At 44.5% G+C, this 19,275-nt stretch overlaps 1 protein-coding gene across 11 annotated transcripts in view; it reads left to right on the forward strand.

The window, feature by feature from the left end:
* Window positions 1-19,275, forward strand: part of KIF16B (kinesin family member 16B) — a 266,440-nt gene that overhangs the window by 53,397 nt on the left and 193,768 nt on the right. For all 11 annotated transcript variants that reach the window (XM_084774700.1, XM_084774695.1, XM_084774698.1 and 8 more), the window contains exons 10-12: window positions 668-843; window positions 7,085-7,150; window positions 10,797-10,856. In XM_084774700.1, coding sequence (XP_084630826.1) covers window positions 668-843; window positions 7,085-7,150; window positions 10,797-10,856 — 302 coding nt within the window. The remainder of the gene's footprint in view (window positions 1-667; window positions 844-7,084; window positions 7,151-10,796; window positions 10,857-19,275) is intronic.

Raw genomic sequence — 19,275 nt, forward strand, 5'->3', positions numbered from 1 at the left:
AAATGAGAAAATTATGTAGAATGGGAGATTTACTAAGGGGACTGAGGACTTGTTACCGCTCAGCTTTACTTCCTCTGTTTCTTCCTCCTTAGCCCTTCTCTCTCCTTTGTCCTCTTTGTACCCCTTGCCACATGTTGACTGTTGGCATCAAGGAAGACAACCATGTATTCGTCCCAGACTTAGACGTTAGGTAGAGGTGGCAGTGGGCTGCGGGGAAAAATTAACCAAAGCTTCTGGAAAGAAGGAAGGAATTAACTAGTTTCTGACTTTTGAAAATTTGCTGGGCTTTGGGCTTTTACAGATGATGGGATTTTAACAGAAATGTAAAATTATTTTAATTCCTACGAAGTAGAGAAGCCCAAGCCTGAAGTTCCATGTTATCAACCTGATAAAACCCCTTCCCTACGTGGGGTCTCTCACGCCCCATCTTGGCCTTGTTCACGTGGGCGACTGTAGGTGTGGGAAGAGCACAGCGGTGTCTGATTTGCTATAGTGAGCACCCTTTCCTATAAGCTTAGATAATCTGTTAATATTCAGTGCGGTGGCAATGAATATTTACTCTCTCCTGTGACCTGGGGTTGATCTGACTTTTAAATTACAAACCAACTTTGTGTTAAATGAAACATGGAGTGCTAGATGAATTATTTTTCATATTCATTCTTCACAGCCATTTCACCTGCTGATGTCAATTATGGAGAAACCCTAAGTACCCTTCGCTATGCAAATAGAGCCAAAAACATCATCAACAAGCCTACCATTAATGAGGATGCCAACGTCAAACTCATCCGCGAGCTGCGAGCTGAAATAGCCAGGCTGAAAACCCTGCTTGCTCAAGGGAATCAGGTTGAGTTTTTCTGAGATTTATAGATAATTTTCTTTGAGTAATGGCGTCTATTTCTAGATCTTAATGAGACAATTATCCTGTGGTATTGATTTGAGTAAATAAGTACTAAGTAAAGCTTCGGATGCGCTAGCCAGTCTGAATCAGCTTCCCATCAGCCCTTGCATCCCTTCTGCACTCGGTGTAAGACTTCATCCACTAAGCCCGAAATGATTAACCATCTAATAGTTATCAATTATGGATGAGAATTTAGCATGCAGTAGGATTAGTGGCATAATCTCCATTAGTAAAAAGAGATTCAGATGCTTAGAGTAATATTTAAAATTCTACCGATGCATTTTATGACTGTAAATGCATTTTAACAGAGGGAAGATGTGCTTGAACACCTTTTTGAGTCTTGGTCTCATTCTGGCCTTGTCACAGATGGACATGGTAACTCAGTGGTGCCTCTGATACTATGTCTGAGGCCTGGCTGTGCTGCTGTGCTCCAGAGCCTTGCGTGACTGCTGAAATGGCCTCACTTCAGGATCTCCTCAGTTCCAGAGAAGTTGCGCCCTTTTGTTTCCCACAGTCTGAGCATGTTCATGCAGAGTGGCTCTGTGAGGAATGGCATAAGCTAAGGTCTAGGTGCCTTAGGTACTCCTGTGAAGAACGGCCACCCTTAAGAGAATCGGAGATAGTTTTTTAAACTCTTGCTGTTAGAATTAAAATGAAGACGCATTTATTGCTTCCTGTGTTCTGACTACTTCAGTCTATCACTAAGCAACTCCCTTTCTATAAATGGGAAGTGCTCAGTGCTCTCCCCGCAAGGATATGCAGGTCTCCCCACTCTTGAGAACCCACAAATAGTTTGTATATGGAAGTATTGTTCAGGTGAAACCTCAGTTTCCTGTGTCCTAAAGTCAGCCTGGTGGTCCCTTCCCACAAGATGGCACACAGCAGACAAACAGGACTCCCTCACTGTGCTTGAAAGCATCTGCACGCTTGTGTTTGTGATGTTGGCTTCTGGCAGAGTATCAGCAGCTACAATACTTGTTTCTGTTTATGCACTGCTGTTGGAAGTGTTCAGCAGTGTTGTGGAAACATTATTTATCTAAAGTAGTCCTTTTTAAATGAGTAATATGTGAAGGAAAGAATTTGAAAAAAAGGCTGCTTTTTCTTGATCTTTGAAGAGAATGTGTTGAGGGAGAGTGGATATGCACATGCCATGGCGCCCATGGGGTCAGGAGACGGCTGTGAGCATTCGCTTCTCTTCTTTCATTTATGAGAGTTTCTAGGCTGGAATTCCTGTCCGCAGCTTTGGTGTCAGGTGTCTTTACCCACTGTCTTAGGATTACTATTGCTGTGATGAAGTAACATGACTGTACCACTCTTTAAAAAAAAACAAAAAACAAAAAACAAACCTCTATTTTATTTGGAGTGTTTAGGCTCCCTTCTAACCTCCCAGCCCTATATAGTAGAGAGAAAGTCGGAAGGGGAGGGGGCTCTTTACTACTCTAGGCTGTTTTAGGGTCAGAGGGTCTTTGGGTCTATACCAATCTTCGCCAACAGCAGATGCAGCCAGCAGCCTCCTCCAAGCCACTGCGCCCCGAAGCGGTCCTCTCTGTCTGTCTGCTCCAAACTGCCATACCATCTGTCTCTGGTCTCCTCAAACTGCTTCATGCTACATGCCAACACCACACATCGAGTGCTAACACCGCACCCAACCCTAATGCGGGGGAGGGGGGGGGCTGGGGGGTGGTAGAGGGGGGGGGTGGTTAACCCAACTCTCCTTAACAGCCTCAGAGTGCTAGACCACGCCCCACATGAGACAGTTAACAGCTGTGGACAAACTCAAACTGAAACTAAAATCCCACATGGGATTAAACAAAAACATATTTATATAACACAACTGAGTTTACAAAGAAAGCAAACCAAAGTTTACACATGACCAAAGGCAACTTGTGGAGGAAAGGTTTATTTGGCTTACATCACTGTTCATCATGGAAGGAAGTCAGGGCAGGAACTCAAACAAGGCCAGAGCTTGGAGGCAGGAGCTGATGCAGAGGCCACGGAGGGGTGCTGCTTACTGGCTTGCTCACGTGGCTTATTCAGTCCGCTTCCTTAAAGAACCTGGAGCACCAGCCCAGGGGTGGCCCTCAGCACAATGGGCTGGGCCCTCCCCCATCAATCATTAATTAAGAAAATGCCTTACAGGTTTGCCCACAGCTCCAAGTTGAGGCTCCCTCCTCTGAGTAGACTTTAGCTTGTGTCAAGTTGACTTAAGACTTCCCAGCACACCCGCTGAGCCTCTCACCAGTCCTTGTTTGTGGTTGTGTTTGCTTTTTTTACGTGTTGTCTTTATTTATTCTTCTTGTTCCTTTTAGTAGTCAACATCATTGCTATAGCTACAGGAGTGATTTTATTACTGTTTTGGAAATGAGGATGGAAAGTATATTTAGAATATATTTTGATAAATTTAACACAAATGTTATAGTGAACATGGGAGTCTAATTCAAAATAAGGAGCATTCTGAAACTATAAATCTTTGAGACATTACAAGCATATCTTACTTAGTTAAGTTTGTGATAATTAATAACATGAATGTTCTTAAATGTTCATTTAAAAAAGTCTCAGAGTAAGGGCCTGGTTGGTGACATACTTGCTTCTATAAAGCCAGGTGAGGAGGGCAACACCTGGCATCCTAGCCACGGTGGGAAAGGCGATGACAACAGGCAGAACCCTGGGAGCTGTGCACTGACTGACATTGTGCAGTGACCCTTGAGAGACAGATTTCAAACAAAGGTGGAAGGTACCTGAGGAGCAACACCCAGAGTTGTCCTTAAACCTTCCATATGTATGTACCTGCGTGTGCGGACACACACGCGCACACACACACACCATTCCCCATTCAACCTCTCTCCAAAATAATTCTGAGTAAATCTTTCTGAGAGTATTCCTCTATTTCTAGAACATTCTACTTCAAATCCTCTTACAGTTCTTGAGAGTGTTAATTTAACTTCCATTTTTAGATTGTTTATTTAAGCAAAGCTAAATAAAAATCAGTTCTTATTTTTAGTAAGTTTATATACTGCCATCGCGGAGATCATGTGCCAAGCTTTTAAAAAATACAGTTTCATAAAACAGAAAGATTTGGCTTTGTATTTACTTTTCCTGTTACACAAAAATATATGTATATGTGCTAAAGTATACAGAGACTTTTTACAGAAGTATATAAATACCGAAAAATTGCATCATGTATATGTAGTTGCTTGGATGAACTCAGGTCACTCATCTACCTACCTGTCTTGAGGACAGAGCTTCGCCGACATCCTAGGAGCTGTTCTTAGCGCTCTTGCCAGGACCCGCCCTCCCATCCGCTCAAGGTACCCACCTTCCTGAGCAGCTAAGGCGGAACTTTTGGGTTTGCCTGCTTCTGTCCGTTACACGCATGGCGTCTTGCAGTTTGTGTCCCTGGGCCCAGTGTCTTTGATCTAACACCTTGTGTAGGAGGTTCTTCCATGCTGTTACATGAGGGCGAAGACCCACTTACTCTCATTTCCTTTTGTATTCTACCACACAAACATTTCCTAGTTCATCTGTCCATCAATTTTTGATTTTCCTTTGGGGTGGTTCCTGTTTCATTTACTTTGGGGGTTTAGTATGTTTGCTGTGGACCTTTAAGTGCCTTCTAGTGCACATACGGATGTATTTCTGTGAGTCTCACACCTAAGAAGACTTGGTGGTCAGAAGTCTACATATGATGTGCATAATTTCAGGAGGAGCTACCAGTTTTTAAAATAGTTATGCCATTCCCATTCCCCATCAACATATGCCAGTTCCAGTTTAGTCTCTGCAGATATGTGCGCACACTCTGCTCTTCACTTGTCATTAACCATTTTGATGGCCAGGCATTACAGAGTGGTTTTAAACTTGTCACATGATTAATGAAGTTGGACTCTGGATACATTTTTTTTTTTATCAAGTGCAAATATTTTTACTTTTAATTTTAAAGAAAGAAAATGTTTCAATTCTCTGATCTTTCAGAAATATATCTGGAAAAATTAAATTAATAAAAATAGAAATGAAATGAGCAATGAAAGTTCAACAGCAAAGAAAACAGTGGGGCAGAAGGACAGCGGCATAATGGACTCCTCAGTTTTGTAAACAGCAGACCAACTAAACAGAGGCTTTTAAGAGGCGTATGGTTAAGGTGGGAGCGCAGAGCAAAGCTCAGGGAGATGGTGCTTGTAGGGATAGGTGGGGCCCTACCAGTTAACTCACAGAGAAGGAGAGTGGTGCAGACCGAGCAATGCATTTAGCTCAAGAAAAGGTTGCTTTGGGGTGACAAAGAGAGCAGCTCTCAACTAAAATCAGACAAGACATCAACTTTCATGAAGGAAAACATAAAACAATTGGAAGGAGAGGAGGCAGAGCCACATACATTTGTCACGGAGGATGCTCCCGTTCCATGCTGGCGAGGCTGGCAGATTTGAGTGGGGACGAAGCAGGTGTGCACAACATCACAGACATTTGCTGTAATTAACACAGCTCAGACTTGCAAGGCGGCTGTGGCCCAGGCAGCCCCACACAACTTTCCTTGCTACAGAAAGAACAGCTATAAATAAAAGTATCACAACTCAACAGGAAAAGGGGAGAATAGTGTGAGCACAAGTTGCAGAAAAATTGTTTCAGATTGCTTCCAGAGCATGTGAAAAATGTCCAATACAATGAATACCATGGACTATGCAGCACCTTGGCAAGGGCGCAGCTTTAGTTTAGCGTTCGTGTCTGTAAACTGGATACAAGTAGGAGGCCAGCTGTGTAACCAGGCAGCATTTATAATGATGAAAACAAGCCTCCTCTTAATGAATTTTATGCACTTTAGATAGACAATATATAAACTTGAGATGGCAGCTGAGAAGCTATACCTTTGGGTCCGACTCCTGAAACCGGGCATGGCCCTTAGAAGGCCTCTGGAAGTGAGCCCCTGCTGTTTTCGCTGGTTGTTGGCTGCGTGGCTTATGGATTTCAAAAGCCACGGTGGAATGCATACATGCCTGTGTGACGCTCCAGCCCTTACACAGAGAGCCAAAGGCGTGCTCTAGAGACTGTTACCAGGCTCTTGTCTCTGAGCTCTATTACTTGTACTTCGCTGAGCAGCTCTACCCTCTGTGACCACATAGCCCCAGTGTGGCCACAGTCATCCTGTTAGACCGAGTGTTTAGCTGAACCTCAGAAGATCCGAGAAAGGTAGGTAGACACCTGTGCTGGCTCTGTAGAGAAGAGTCACGAGATGACTAGGGAATTCCCCTCCAGGGAATGTAGTCTGTTGATAAAACTACACGGCAGGCGGTTGGTGTGAGGATGGCCACTGTCACATTCCCGGGAAAGCAAATGGCTGCAAAAACCCACATCGACGTCATTTGGGTCACACCAGCAGCAGCCACAGGGCACCCATGCAGTGAATACCAGACAATGGAAATAGAATCTTTAAAAAGAACATAAAACGGGGTTAATGGAATATTCCTAATACATTGCTTTTTAAAAAGGCAATAGTCAGGATAATTGGCTTATGCCATTTACACAACCCAACATAAGTATGGTTCTTTTAAATTAAAGCATTCTTGCCTGGGCTGGATTCTTCCGTTGGTGCTGTGACATCTCAGGCAGTAAGAACAGCAGACGATGAGGGCAGCTGCGCTCCTGCTGCTCAGGTGCAGGCTTGGCTGTGCACTTGTCCTGGGCTCTCACCTGGTTCTGCGGTTCCTCACTTCAGAATGCTCACTTCTGCAGCGCGGATGAGGAAATGAACACAGACTGCACCAGAGCCAGGCCACATGCTGACTGAATGCCATCACTAGTGAAAACTAGTGGAAAGAACTTGTTTTTAAAATTTCAGAGTAAATTACTATTAAGCAAAACTTGTGTGTCTTACTTTTTGAACTTTGTACTTTGTGTACATCAGACAAATGAATTCTTAAAGCTGTAGGGATTTCGATGTGTTTAACTTTAGGGAAATGCTGCTATATAGCATTTGTATTGCAGATGTAGGCTTAAGACTGCAATGCCGTGATTTTGATATTATAGCATATGTGTTCCATGGATTAGACACTTAATGACAAATGATATTTTGGAGGATATGTGAGAAATTACTATTTATAACCATTTAATATTTTTTGTGAAACTGTTTTTGATTATTTGGGGAAGTCCTTGATGTGCACCATTTCTGTTTATTCACTCCTGATGTGATTTAAATTGTAGATTGCTCTCCTGGACTCCCCTACAGCTTTAAGTATGGAGGAGAAGCTGCACCAGAATGAAGCAAGAGTAAGTGTCGGTTTGAGTTATTATTGTATTTGAATGTTGACTTAAACATCTTAAGCATCGTAAGTCCATGTTTGTCACAACTTGAGACTGTCACTAGGCCTGCACCTCCGAGTAGACCACCGGCGCTTTCCGCTAGTGGGCACACTTTTTCTTCATTACACTTACCTAGCATCCCCACCCCATGGCCACAGTCTGCTTCTCCGTATGAGAGAATATAGTGTTGCCTGCTCTTGAATTCATGGTGTTTCTGCCTCAGCCTTCTGAGTGCTAGGTTTACAGTCACGCGCCATCACACGTGGGCCCATGATAATGCCGGAAGAATAGTAGCTAGCTTTTTATATATTGCACATTCACATGTTAGTACACAGACTTTGAAGGGCACGTGATGACTTGCTACAGTTAGGGTCGTAGGTGGGCCTCATGGCAGTGTGACCACTCAAACAGAAGAGCAGGCAGAGTCCTAGACAGGGGCCTTCAGTTAACCTTCATGAGACCACAATGGTTGTCAGGTCCCAGCCCGCTGGAAAAATCGAATCAGGGTTCACCTGAAAGAGGGAATGGGGATTGAAAATAGGATACAGAGATGTGAGAAATAACGAATTAAGTCAGGAAATTTCTCATCAAGATTCACTTTATTGCTGACTAGCAGGAACATATATAGAGCAAGGTCAATAGGATCTATTCTAATGTCACTCCCTGTAACCCCCGGGCAAGAGTGCAGTAGCCTAAATCGCTCCCTGTAGAACTTCCTAATTCTCTGAGTAGTTCCCTGTAAGGACTTCCTTCATCCTCTGGGTGGTTCCAAGTTGGGACTTGCCTACTTCTTTCAGAGGTAAGTAGTCCAAGGATAGCCTAGAACACAAGACCTCATGAGGCAAAGGTCAGTAACTCGAAGGTCACAGTATACAGCCTAAGCACAGGATTTCTGACACGGCAGAATTTGGCATGGCTTCCTACAAGTGGTCCCCACAACTTGTGCCATGTGCTAGCAGGTTAGCTTTCTGGAGCCCATGTCTTTGCGGTGAGATATTCAGCATTCTGGACTACAAGTACTGTGGGTCAGGGCCCAGGTAAGAGGCAGGGAGGGAGCGTAAGTGAGGCCCCAGAACTGAAGAGCTGGATGAGAGATGCCATCAAGGCTTGCACTTTTAAAAATAAGCTTCATGGCTGACTTGATTCTATTATGTTATTATTATTTTTAAATGTCCTCTGGGAAAAGAGAAACAGACAATAAAAGCCCTTTAGGAGTCCTTTTTTCCCTCCCTGGTGCTGAATGACTGAAACAACCCTAGAGGAAAACAATGGTCTGAAGGTAAAAACTCAGGACTCACAGTGTGGGAGATTCCAGTTGAGTTGCAGTTAGAACTTGTTCATGCTTGTGTTGGGTTGGTTAATATCTGACAATAGTGTCAGTGAAGACATCCATTTCTTAATTCTCATTTTTCTCATGACATTTTATATTTTACTGTTTCATATGCTAAGTGCAGTGGAATGCCCGGGTGTGGTTGTTTATCAGTTATAGGTTTCAGGAATAATCAGCAAGTTAATAGAAACCAATAAACATCTTAATTAGAGTGTGTGCTGCATGCTGTGGTGGAGATGACTGCCCATCTTGTTCATCACATTCTCTAAATGTTTGCCTGCTTTTTACTGACCTTTCTAATTGCTTGCCACCTGTTTTATTATTCAGTCACATTGTCAGAGATGCAACATGTACTTGGATTTTGTTAATGTTTTTGATAAAGATTATTTGATTTAAACACTGATAAAACCAACTTTTTAAAAGATCAAATATATTTAATTATATTTGAAAAGATGGATCATAACGTTTTTATTGAAAAATTTCATACAAGATATTCTGATCATACTTTTTTCCCAGACCCACCCAAACACACACACACACACACACACACACACACACACACACACACACACACACACACACATACACACGCAGGCTTGTACTCACACATGCATTAGGACCCTGTTTGGCTTAACCCTGTGCATGCCTTGTGAATGCCACACGGTCTCTGTAAGTTCATATGGCATTGGTCCTGTTGTATTTGGAAGGCGCTGTTTGCTTGGTGTTTGATGAAGGCATCCCATTTATGACTGAGCATCTCAGAATCTCCCCTTCTCCATACACTGTGCAGTCATGGGTCTTTTTGGTATTGATAGGCTCACCTTTCTTCAGTAAGGACATATTTATTGGAGCGGGAGGGGTGGTAAGGCCCGTGTTCTCAGATAAGTGGTGATAAATATCTACTCATTGGTTAGTGTAAATTAGAGAGTTCAGTCTGCTACTCCTTCCCCAACTTGGTGGGGCAGAAAAGATACTGAATTATACCCTTCTGAAAGATTTCTTTTAGAGCAAAAAGCTCCAGTGGCCATGTGTGGCTCCCTGCTGACCTTTGAAGGCTCCTGGGTATGAATGGTTTCTTACAGTCATTACAGCCTTTTCAAGGCATTGAGGGCAGGCAGGAAGTGACCTGAGTACGTGCGTGGCCCCTGACTTTAAGTCAGGTAGGTTGGTTTCCGCCTGGGTGGGTGATCAGCAAAGACAGCCATCTCCTCGTCAGCAGCACACCTTGTTTAGTCAAGATGGCTGTGCTTTTGGCCCACAGACAGTGCCTCTTCCTTAGGACAGGGTGCAGCAGGTTCCTCATGTGAGGGAGCTTCAGTGGGGAGAGCCGGGCTTAGGGGAGACCATTTCTGTTATGGGGATTGGGAGGCAGCCAGGTGACAGAGAGTGATCGAGAGGTCAGCTGCCCCCTTCCTAAGTTACTGTTTTACTTCCGTTTGTCTCCTTTTTCACACAGCATATTTTTCATTCCATGCTTTTCTGGTCTCTTGGTTCGTGTATCACTTTTTTTTGCTTCTCAGTGAATTAATCATGAGGATCATCTAAAACATTTTCTAGAACCAAATGGAAGCTTAATTACTTTGAGAAGCACTCACCAACTGTACTGAACTCAACTATGGGGCCTTTTCCTTCCCTGAGTTACAGCCCACTGAAAAGAAACTGATCTTTATCAGTAGAATTTTGCTGTGTCTGAAAGAATCAAGTAAAGAAGCATTTTCCCTCTCCTTTACCCAAAGGTAGATGAGATTTATAAATCACATTAATTAGCTACAAAAGCGAATTATCTCCTAAAAGAAAAGTGCAACATCCAAGGTGATTTAATCATCACGTCCAGTTAGAAGGAAAGTATACGGCTGTTTCCTAAAGTGTGGCCAGGAAAAATAGACACACCTGATGTGCTCTTGCCATCCTGCAGTTGTGAGTGGTTCAGAATCCAAAGAGGCAGCTCCTCTAAGTGCTGTGGAGGGGAGGTCATAGCGCTATAAGTTGACACATTTCTCTCTCTCTCTTTTTCTGTAATGTAGGTTGTTGATGAAACCAGCTGTTTGGTTTATATTTAGTAGTAGTTCTTTCAAGGAGTAGAGCTAACCAGCTAGCTTGAAAATAAAGTATATAATTAATATATATATATAAAACCTATATATGTGCTCACAATATACATACACAGAGACAGGGGTTGGGGCTTAGTTAATCTTTCCGTAAGGTATAAACATTTAGAAACTTTCAAGAAAAAAATTGTTAATTTTAAATAAAATCATTATATATTTATGTTTTTGTCTCCAGGTCCAAGAACTGACCAAGGAATGGACAAACAAGTGGAATGAAACCCAGAATATTTTGAAAGTAAGGACTGTGAAAAGTGCCTGAGTCATGCTGTGCCACTGTGCCAGCTTCAGTAGGTAACACTCTCTCTGGTCTGAGATGTGGCTGTGCTTTGCTTAAGGTAAGGTCAGTGAAGCTGACTGTACCTGTGGCCAAATGGGCCTTGTGGTTCCTTTTTGAGGTCATGGGTGATTGCTATTACCCATCACAGATGGGAGTTGGAACGTGCACAGGTTACTGTGATGTTCCAGACATTTGCTTTTACTTGTTGGAGTTTCGCCATTTTTGGCTTAGTGCATTTAAAATTCTATTATTCAAGGAAAATACACTTTCTTTCTAATTTTGTTAAAGTCAACATAAAAGCAATATATTGAGAATGAAAATGGATTTCATGACATCACTATAGAATACACTTGCATAGCATGATCAGATTACAAGAATTTCTAAACTCCCATAGAATTTCTCCATGTCTCAGTGGCCAGGTAATTGTTATGTGCATTTTTGCCAACACTTACTATGAAGGGTGTCTGTGATTCTGGTCTCCATTTTTCATGCTCTGTGCTGAGAAATAGGAGTGTCCTTGTTTATACTTTGGCTCTGTTGGTGGGCAAAAAGACTCCTACTGCACTGGGTTTGGAGTTGAGCTTGAACTTGTGTTTTGATGGCATGTGGTTTATTGTCTAAGAGAAGTCCACTGGGGCTGTTGCTGAGGTTTGCTTCTGAGGTCTAGTGAAGTGCCCTAAGGATAAAAACAAAGCTCCATGTAATGTTGGCTGGCCAAGCTCCACAGGGTTTGGCTAAATGTGGCAGCAGTCCATGACCTTGGCTCTCCTGTATGTGAAAGTGGCCAGCATGTCTGATTCCTGGTTTGTGGGGGCAGACTTGAGATCCTGGATTAGCCACTGAATCCTTATCTGACAACAGTCCCACAGAGCCAGGGTCAGCGGTGTTGTATGTCCGCTTGTATATGTGTGGGCGAGGTAGCCTTCCCTACTCTGGGGTTAGAAAGACCCCCTTGAGGTGGAGGTGGTGCTCAGCCTCTGTGTAGGTGGAATTGGGTTGATGGTCCTGGGGACTTTCTTTACTGGAGCACAAATGACAGTGTTAAGTGAGGGCTTTTGCATCAAGAGCTCCCTCAGTCTCCTGTTTCCAAGGAGAAAGGCGTGCTATTTTGAGGTACCATGCTTCTTTTGTTCAGAATTTATTTATTCACTTATTTATTTCAGTAGTGTTCTGGATTAAACCCAGAGTTTTAGACATGCTAAGCAAATGCCCTACCACTGAGCTACAGCACAGCCTGCCTTTGTCAAGAGACAGTGGTGCATGAAGCTGAGCAGAGATCTCATTCCCATCTCAAAACAGTCACGGTGGAATAGGCACCTCCAGGAGGCGTGTGCGTTTGTTCCTGAGGTTGCAGCCCCACAGAAGGGTACAGTAGCAGACTCCACAGCTCAGGCCTTTTGACCTTTTATGACAAGGAATTTTGAAAAGATGCAGAATTAAAGCCCCACTTAAAATACAAGCGATCTCATGGCTAGTAAACCCTTTGCAGATTATTAGCTTATTAGTGGAAGGGGTACCTGGTAGGGCCAGAGGCGCATCAGCAGTGAGTTCCACCAGTAACTGCGTAAGCATCACTTCCCGCTGCTGCTGCTGTGGTATCTCTCCACTATACTTTTTGTTTCTGTGTGCTCACAGACATTTGTGTGTGTGTGCGTGTGCGTGTGCGTGTGCGTGTGCGTGTGTGTGTGTGTGTGTGTATGTGTGTGTACACGGGTACATGCATGCTCTGATCAAAGATGCTGACATTTCTTTTCAGCAGACATGGTAGCACATGGCCACAGTGGCTGGAGCCCCAGGCTTTGCTCTGTGTAACTCAGAACTTGCACCCCAGGCCTCAGTTCCCTTTCTCTTACTGCAGTGTGTTCTAGTTTCTAGCTTGACATTGTGGTTGATGCCAGCTGATTCCCTGTGTCCCAGGTCGCAGGGTAAGAGATGATGGCATGTGGTCACTCACTCTGAAAGTGACTGATGTAGCATGTGTGCTTGTCCTCTTGCAGCGGTCGTCCTCAACCTTCCCAGCGCTACAATCCTTTAACTCAGCTCATCTTATGGTGACCTCAAGCATAACAGTATTTCATTGATACTTCAAAATTGTCATTTTGCTACTGTTAGAATTGTAATGTAAGTATATAATATGCAGGATGTCCGATATGACACGCAGGTTAAGAGCCGCTGCTGAAGGTAAACCTTAGGCAGACCATCTGGGGCAGTTCTTTGTGCCGCCGTGTATCCCCTTTCTTGCTCCTTAAGTGGTCCTCATTTTCTAAAGTGTAGAGTCCCTTGTTTCTCCCCGAAAGGCTTGGGTTCAGTTTTGCCTGTACTACTGTGAGTGTGCCTCACTTCCGCTGGCATATGTACCCACCCTACTACTGCATGGCATGCTGTTCCCAAGTGCGACATGGAGTTGAGTCTCACGGTAACACCAATCTTGGCCGGGCTTGTTCCACCATTAGAGATGCTTCCCTTTCGTAGTCCCCCTAGCAGAATCTGTTTGAAGTCCTCTGCCCCACCCTTACTTTTCAGTAGCATGGATTTTGTTTTCCTCTGCACTTTAGAGCATTTGGCTTTGCACCTGATTCATGATTAGGTGGTGTCTCTGTCTCTCTGTTTCCTCTCTCTCTCTCTGTACTGAGTGACCCACGGACAGGCAAGAGCTGCAGCTGGTCGAGGACTGTGTCTGCTTGTCATTCTGTAAGCTGGCCACTCCAGCTCTGCTTCTCAGGGAGCACATTCAGTGGAAGCTTATGGGATTAAGTTAGTATTAAGAAACAAAGCGGAGCCTGTTGTACTAATCTGGCAAGAGCACCATAGCTAGACACCACAGACTGGATGGTTTAAACATCAGAGTTTTCTTTCCCTCACATCCCTGCATCTCCAAGATGGATACCGGGCAGGGTTGGCCTTTCTGCTTGGCACACAGACACCACCTCTGCCGTGTCCTCACAGGACCTTTCCTTTGGTGCTTGTATCCCTGGTCATCCTCTCTGTATCTTCCTCAATTTTTCTCATGAGGGCAGTAGTCACACTGGGTTAAGACCTACCTAATGTCCCCACTTTAATTTAATAACCTCAGCTAATTAATTTCAACTGAATTAAATGTTCTGTCTCTAGATACAGTCATATTCCGAGGAACTAGGGCCGCAAGCCACAGACATGAACATTGAGACCACACACTTTATCCCATGATAGCCTTGATCTGTACAAATGTGAGGCCCTGGTGAGGAACTTCACCTCCTGCTATGTGCACTTTAGTGCCCAGTGATTTCCGCAGCACGTTTCTCCTAGCTCATGTATGAGTCTGCAGTTTTGTTCTTGGGAGGGATGTGGCTGGATTCTCTGCATTGTACCCTTCTGTAGCTCAGATCACTTAGAACCTGACCCGTTCTAACTGTGGTTCGTGATTGACAGCAGCAGCAGCGTTTGTGAGATGGGGAGGCAAGAGAACCTTGAGTTTACACCCCATGCCATGTTTTTTGCATTCAAATCTGCATTTTAATCAGATGCCCTGGAGATGGGTTGGTACCTTCATGTTTGAGTACTAACGTATATCTGCCACATTGGGGAAAGGTGGAACCATCCTGGATTCTTTTCCCTTGGCTCCATCTGCTCTGTCCTATGCTGTGGGGCTGACCCCCATACGATGCCCCCTTCCATGCTCCCTGAGCCTGTGGGAGGTTGAAAGGTTCTCTAGTGGCAAATGCCTCTTCTCCGTGGCCCCAGGTCCTGCCAGTTAGACTAGCCCACGGAGGTCATGGTCCTGCCGGTTAGACTAGCCCACGGAGGTCGTGGTCCTGCCAGGGAACGCTGCCTTCGGAATGTCTGCTGCTCGAGTGGTAGTGCTAGCTTCCTGTTGCTCGTGGGTGACCTCACCATCCTTGGAGGCTTCCTAGCAACTCTGTTACAGCTCACAGTAACCATAGCGGAGTGGCCAGTGCTCATACCGAAGTCCATTGGGTTTAAACACTGAAGTGGCTTCTGTTCTGTGGTTACCCTTGTCTGATGGTGAAGTGTGTACCTACCTAGCCTCTGGGTGTACTGTCAGCTTCTCCAGGCAGTATGCGCCTCCTTTCCTTTTTAAGTCTGTCTTTCTGTCCCCTTTTAGAACGACATCTCCATGTGATTTGCATGTTGGCTGACTTTATCTGCAACTGGGCTGCCTCTTAGGATGAATCCAGCTTCTGCAAGCCAGGCCATCAAGAGTCTTAGAGCACACTTGTCTTAGCTCTCCTTTTGCACAGCCACAGTACTGTGCCCACTGCATGGTGTCTGGAGCCATGCATGCAACAGCTGCTCGGAACCCCTCAGTGCACTTCCTGGCCTGGCACATCATAACACCCAGATGCTTTAGGGCTGGTGAATTTTTTTTCAAACTTTCACCCAAAAATGGAATTAGAGAATTCTTTCCTCATCCCAATGCCCCATGCCTTCCTCCTCTTCTTATTATTTTTTGGTTCATCAGCTTTTCATTCTTTCTCTGTCCCATAGTCCTAGAGATGGCTAAAGAAAAATGTCCAGGGTATGTTATCTGACTTCCAAGTAGCTGCTTAAGCCCTGTGCTTCAAAATAAACCCTGGGCACTTAGGACTGCAGCACAGAGCTGGGAGCTGCGTGGCAGATAGTGTGGTGGAAGAGACATGGCCTCTGTGTGTCCGGAGCCTGCTGCAGCCAGGGACTGACAACCAGGCAGTGCTTCTGGTCGGGTCTCTCCAGCTTTGGTTAATCTTCCTGCTCTTCTGAAGACTGCACACCTTCCTTGCTCTCGACACAGTCTTTGATCACTCCAGTGTCTGGCTGCATTTTGTATTTTCACTGCCCCACACAGGGCATCCAGCTGTGTCAGAGAATAAGTAGGTTGCTTTCACACAGACCCCCTACACCAGCAGTTGCCTTAAAATGTGTGCTAATTGCAAAAACGGAACTTGACTTAAAAAAAAGATTTTAATTATGTGGAATTATTGTATATCTTTTATACCCAGTTGGTGTTTGTTGTTCTGAATGTTGTGTCTGGGGCATATTTGAGCCCACATGATGATGAGATCAGATAGTTTAATTTTAAGTTGTGCTGGTGGCTTACTAGTTTTTCTCTGGAGGAATACAAGAATTTGGGGAACACGAGTTTGTGGCTGGGTTGGAGAGCACATTGATGGAGAGGGCCTTTACTCTTTCATAGCTTCTTAAGTAACAGGGGATATAGTAAAATGCAAACAGGATCTTTTCCTGGCTTAAGGTTTTCTGAGTTTAATTCCACAGAGAAGCATGCTACTTCTGTTTTATGTCAGAGTGAATCAGCTGAGCTGTTTGTCTCTGCAAGATTATGGCAATCTATAAAGAGTTTTTCCCTGGCTCTCTGCAGTTTCCTTGCATGAGCTGGAGAGAGGATGGATTTGGAGCAGACTAATAACTGGCATTGCTCAGCAGGCCTGCGACATGGTCGGTTTGTGAGATGAGTTTCCAGCGGTTCTGTGGCTCTCCTGGCCAGGGCCTTGGACCTTCTGCTTCCTGGAAAACCTACACAAAGCATGGGGAAGACACTTCTTTTTTCCTTTTTTGGTGGTATCTTCCTTGTTCTTGGTATGAGAATTAAATTAAATTCTGGTCATCAACTTGCCGAAATTTACCAAGAGTTGTTCTAAGCTATTCCATGATTCAAAACTCTAGTTTGAGACATTGAAACATCTGGGATTTGTGATGTGCCAGACCAAGGGGCTCTGAGTAGCTGTCTCATATATGGCTCCAGACACCATGCGGTGGTGTTGTCGCTGTGCAAAAGGAGACCCAAACCAACAAGCGTGTATTCTAAAGCTTTTGATGGCCGGGCTCACATCAGTTATCATTTATTTCTGCAGCTTGAAAAGTACAGAGAACCATCATGCCTTCTGTAATGGAGGAAATGCATTCTGAGAGGTGCATTGTCGGGCAGGTCCATCCTAGTGTCAGTATCGTAGCAACAGTAAGCTGTCTACAGCATCACCGCGTGATAGTCAAGCGGGACCACTGTGGGACCATTGATTGAAGCACTGCTGTACAGGACATGGCCAAGCCGATCACGCGCCCACTGGTTGCTTGGACACTGTACCGTGATCGTCCACATTTATCCAGGACTGGCCCCGGGGGCATTTCAGCCATCATGGTTCCTCCTTCTTTGATTTTCATTGGGAAAACATAGGCCAGCTCAGCACCTGCTGATTGGGTGTAGGCCCTGTGCGGGTCACCTGCAGGCCATTCCTTTCTAATCTTGATACATTTCTTTTGAGTTGTAACTTGTAAAGAAACAAACTTGTTTTTAAATTTTTTAAAGGATTTTTATCAGGGGTAGAACTTAATGAGTAATCTCCCTCTCCCTGTGCTGATAATCTCATAACCTTGGGCTACTGCCTGTGTTGTTAAATAATTTCATTTCTGAAAACATCCTCATAATGGATCCTCCGCTTCCCTCCATTTATCTGTTCCAGTTGTTTATTTCTTCTTCCTTCGTTATTCACTGAGCACCCATTTGTTGGGAAAATTCTACCTTTTAGATATGGTTCTAGGCAGTGGGCACACCCTCAGAGCAAAGCAGCCAGTCCCTGCCTCACAGGGACTGCATCTAGAGGTGAACAGCTTCTTCTGGGCTTTGCACATTCCTCTGTACAGTTCCCTTCATATTGTATTGTTGTGTCTCATTCTCTGATTTCTTATGGATCCAGCCTGATGTACATATGCTGATTAAATATCTGGTCCTGTTCCCAAACTCTATGCTGGGTGGGGCCTCAGACTGTAAGAGCAGCAAGTCTTACTTTTTAGTTCCAATATAATTTTTTAAGGATAGTTTATGTTGAATTGTTTTACACAGGCATTCGTGTGTATTCTCTTGCCTCTTCTCCCCTCCCATCTTTGGGAAGCCCTTGACACATAGAAAACATTTTATGACTATGTATGCTCTCACCTGTAACCCCCCCCCTCCCCCGAGCCCAGTTCCTGTTTGGACCACTCAGGTCTGGACAACGAATGGGTAGGTGGCTCTAAGGTCTGCATAGCTATATTGCAGTTTGTTACTGGAGAAGTGGTTCATAAATGTGTTGAGAGTGATAGGCATTTATATGGAGATGCGATGGAGTGATGTCTAGTTGATCATGGTACACGGAAGCTATCTGCATGTTTTCATTCATGCTAGATCATTAATGCACTGGGTCTGGGGGTGTTATTTTGTAATGTTTCTATGATAAGATCTAGTGCCCTGGTACTCTTCCTCTGCAGGAAGGGCTTAGTGGATAACTGCTAGGCTTGGTTGTGTTGAGATCCTTGAGGACAAGCTTGAGGACTTCCACTACAAGCTCTTGGCATAGGTAGACAGGTGCTAGTTCCCATGATTCTGTGCCCCAGGCTTACACCATGGACTTTAGTGCCCTCTCTCTTGCTCTGGTGTGTGGCGTGGTGGGTTGGAGATGGCTTCACCCTCATGCTTGGTGGTTGGCTCTGTGTCAGCTGCGGCTGATTTGGCTTTATAGCTCTCTACCAGTATGTTAGCTCTTTGTGTGGTGATCTCAGGATTTTTATTGCTACCAGCAACAAGAGTGTCCAGGCATCTCATTGGCTGGTGTCTCACTCAGTATCTAAAGCTTATGTGTGGCTGATACCAGAGTTAGCTGTGAGCAGGCTACCTAAATCCACAGGCATGAGACAGGCAGTATTTCTTGTCCCCCACCCCAGCCTCCCATCAGTATTGCTCCAGTCTGTTTTCCTTGTCTCTTTGACTTCTCAGGCAGCCCCACAGGTCTGGAACTGTGTGTTCCCATGGTGTTCATAACAGGGAGAACTGAAAGGGAGGAGGACACAGGGGCAGGGGTGGTTGAGTGCCATGCCGTAAAGATGCCTTAAGAGAGGACTATTACAAACAATCTGTTTATTCCACACAACAGTGTAGATGACCTTGTGCCTCTCTGAACAACAGTCACTGTCAGTACTCCCATGGGCCAAGTGCTTTGTCTTTTTAAAAATGTGTTCACACATTTTGTCCATTGGCTCTTCCTTGATCTTAAAGCAAGTGAGAGAAGGACGTTTCTGCACTTCTGCAGTGTGCAGTTGTTAAATTTTCAACCTCTCATTATGCTGTTAATTTCTATCAGACTGTGCGCTCCCATTCCTAAACTTCTGCTATTGAGACTTTTTTTTTTTAGATGAAAGGCAAAGCAATAAACAAAGTTCATTGTTCTCTGTAACTGAGACTTAATAATTAATAGGGGACGTGGTTGGTGGCACTGCTGCATGCTTGGCAGGGTCAGGGGAAGCAGCTAGCTCTTTCGGGGACAAGCTCTGAGGGTAAGAATGCCAGGCTGACCGTGTTTTCCTTGGTGGCTCTCACCTCACAGGAGCTGCTCACAAATGAAGGTTTTCTGGC

The sequence above is a fragment of the Acomys minous genome (assembly GCF_964271855.1).
Source record: "Acomys minous genome assembly, chromosome: 3".
Taxonomy (NCBI): domain Eukaryota; kingdom Metazoa; phylum Chordata; class Mammalia; order Rodentia; family Muridae; genus Acomys; species Acomys minous.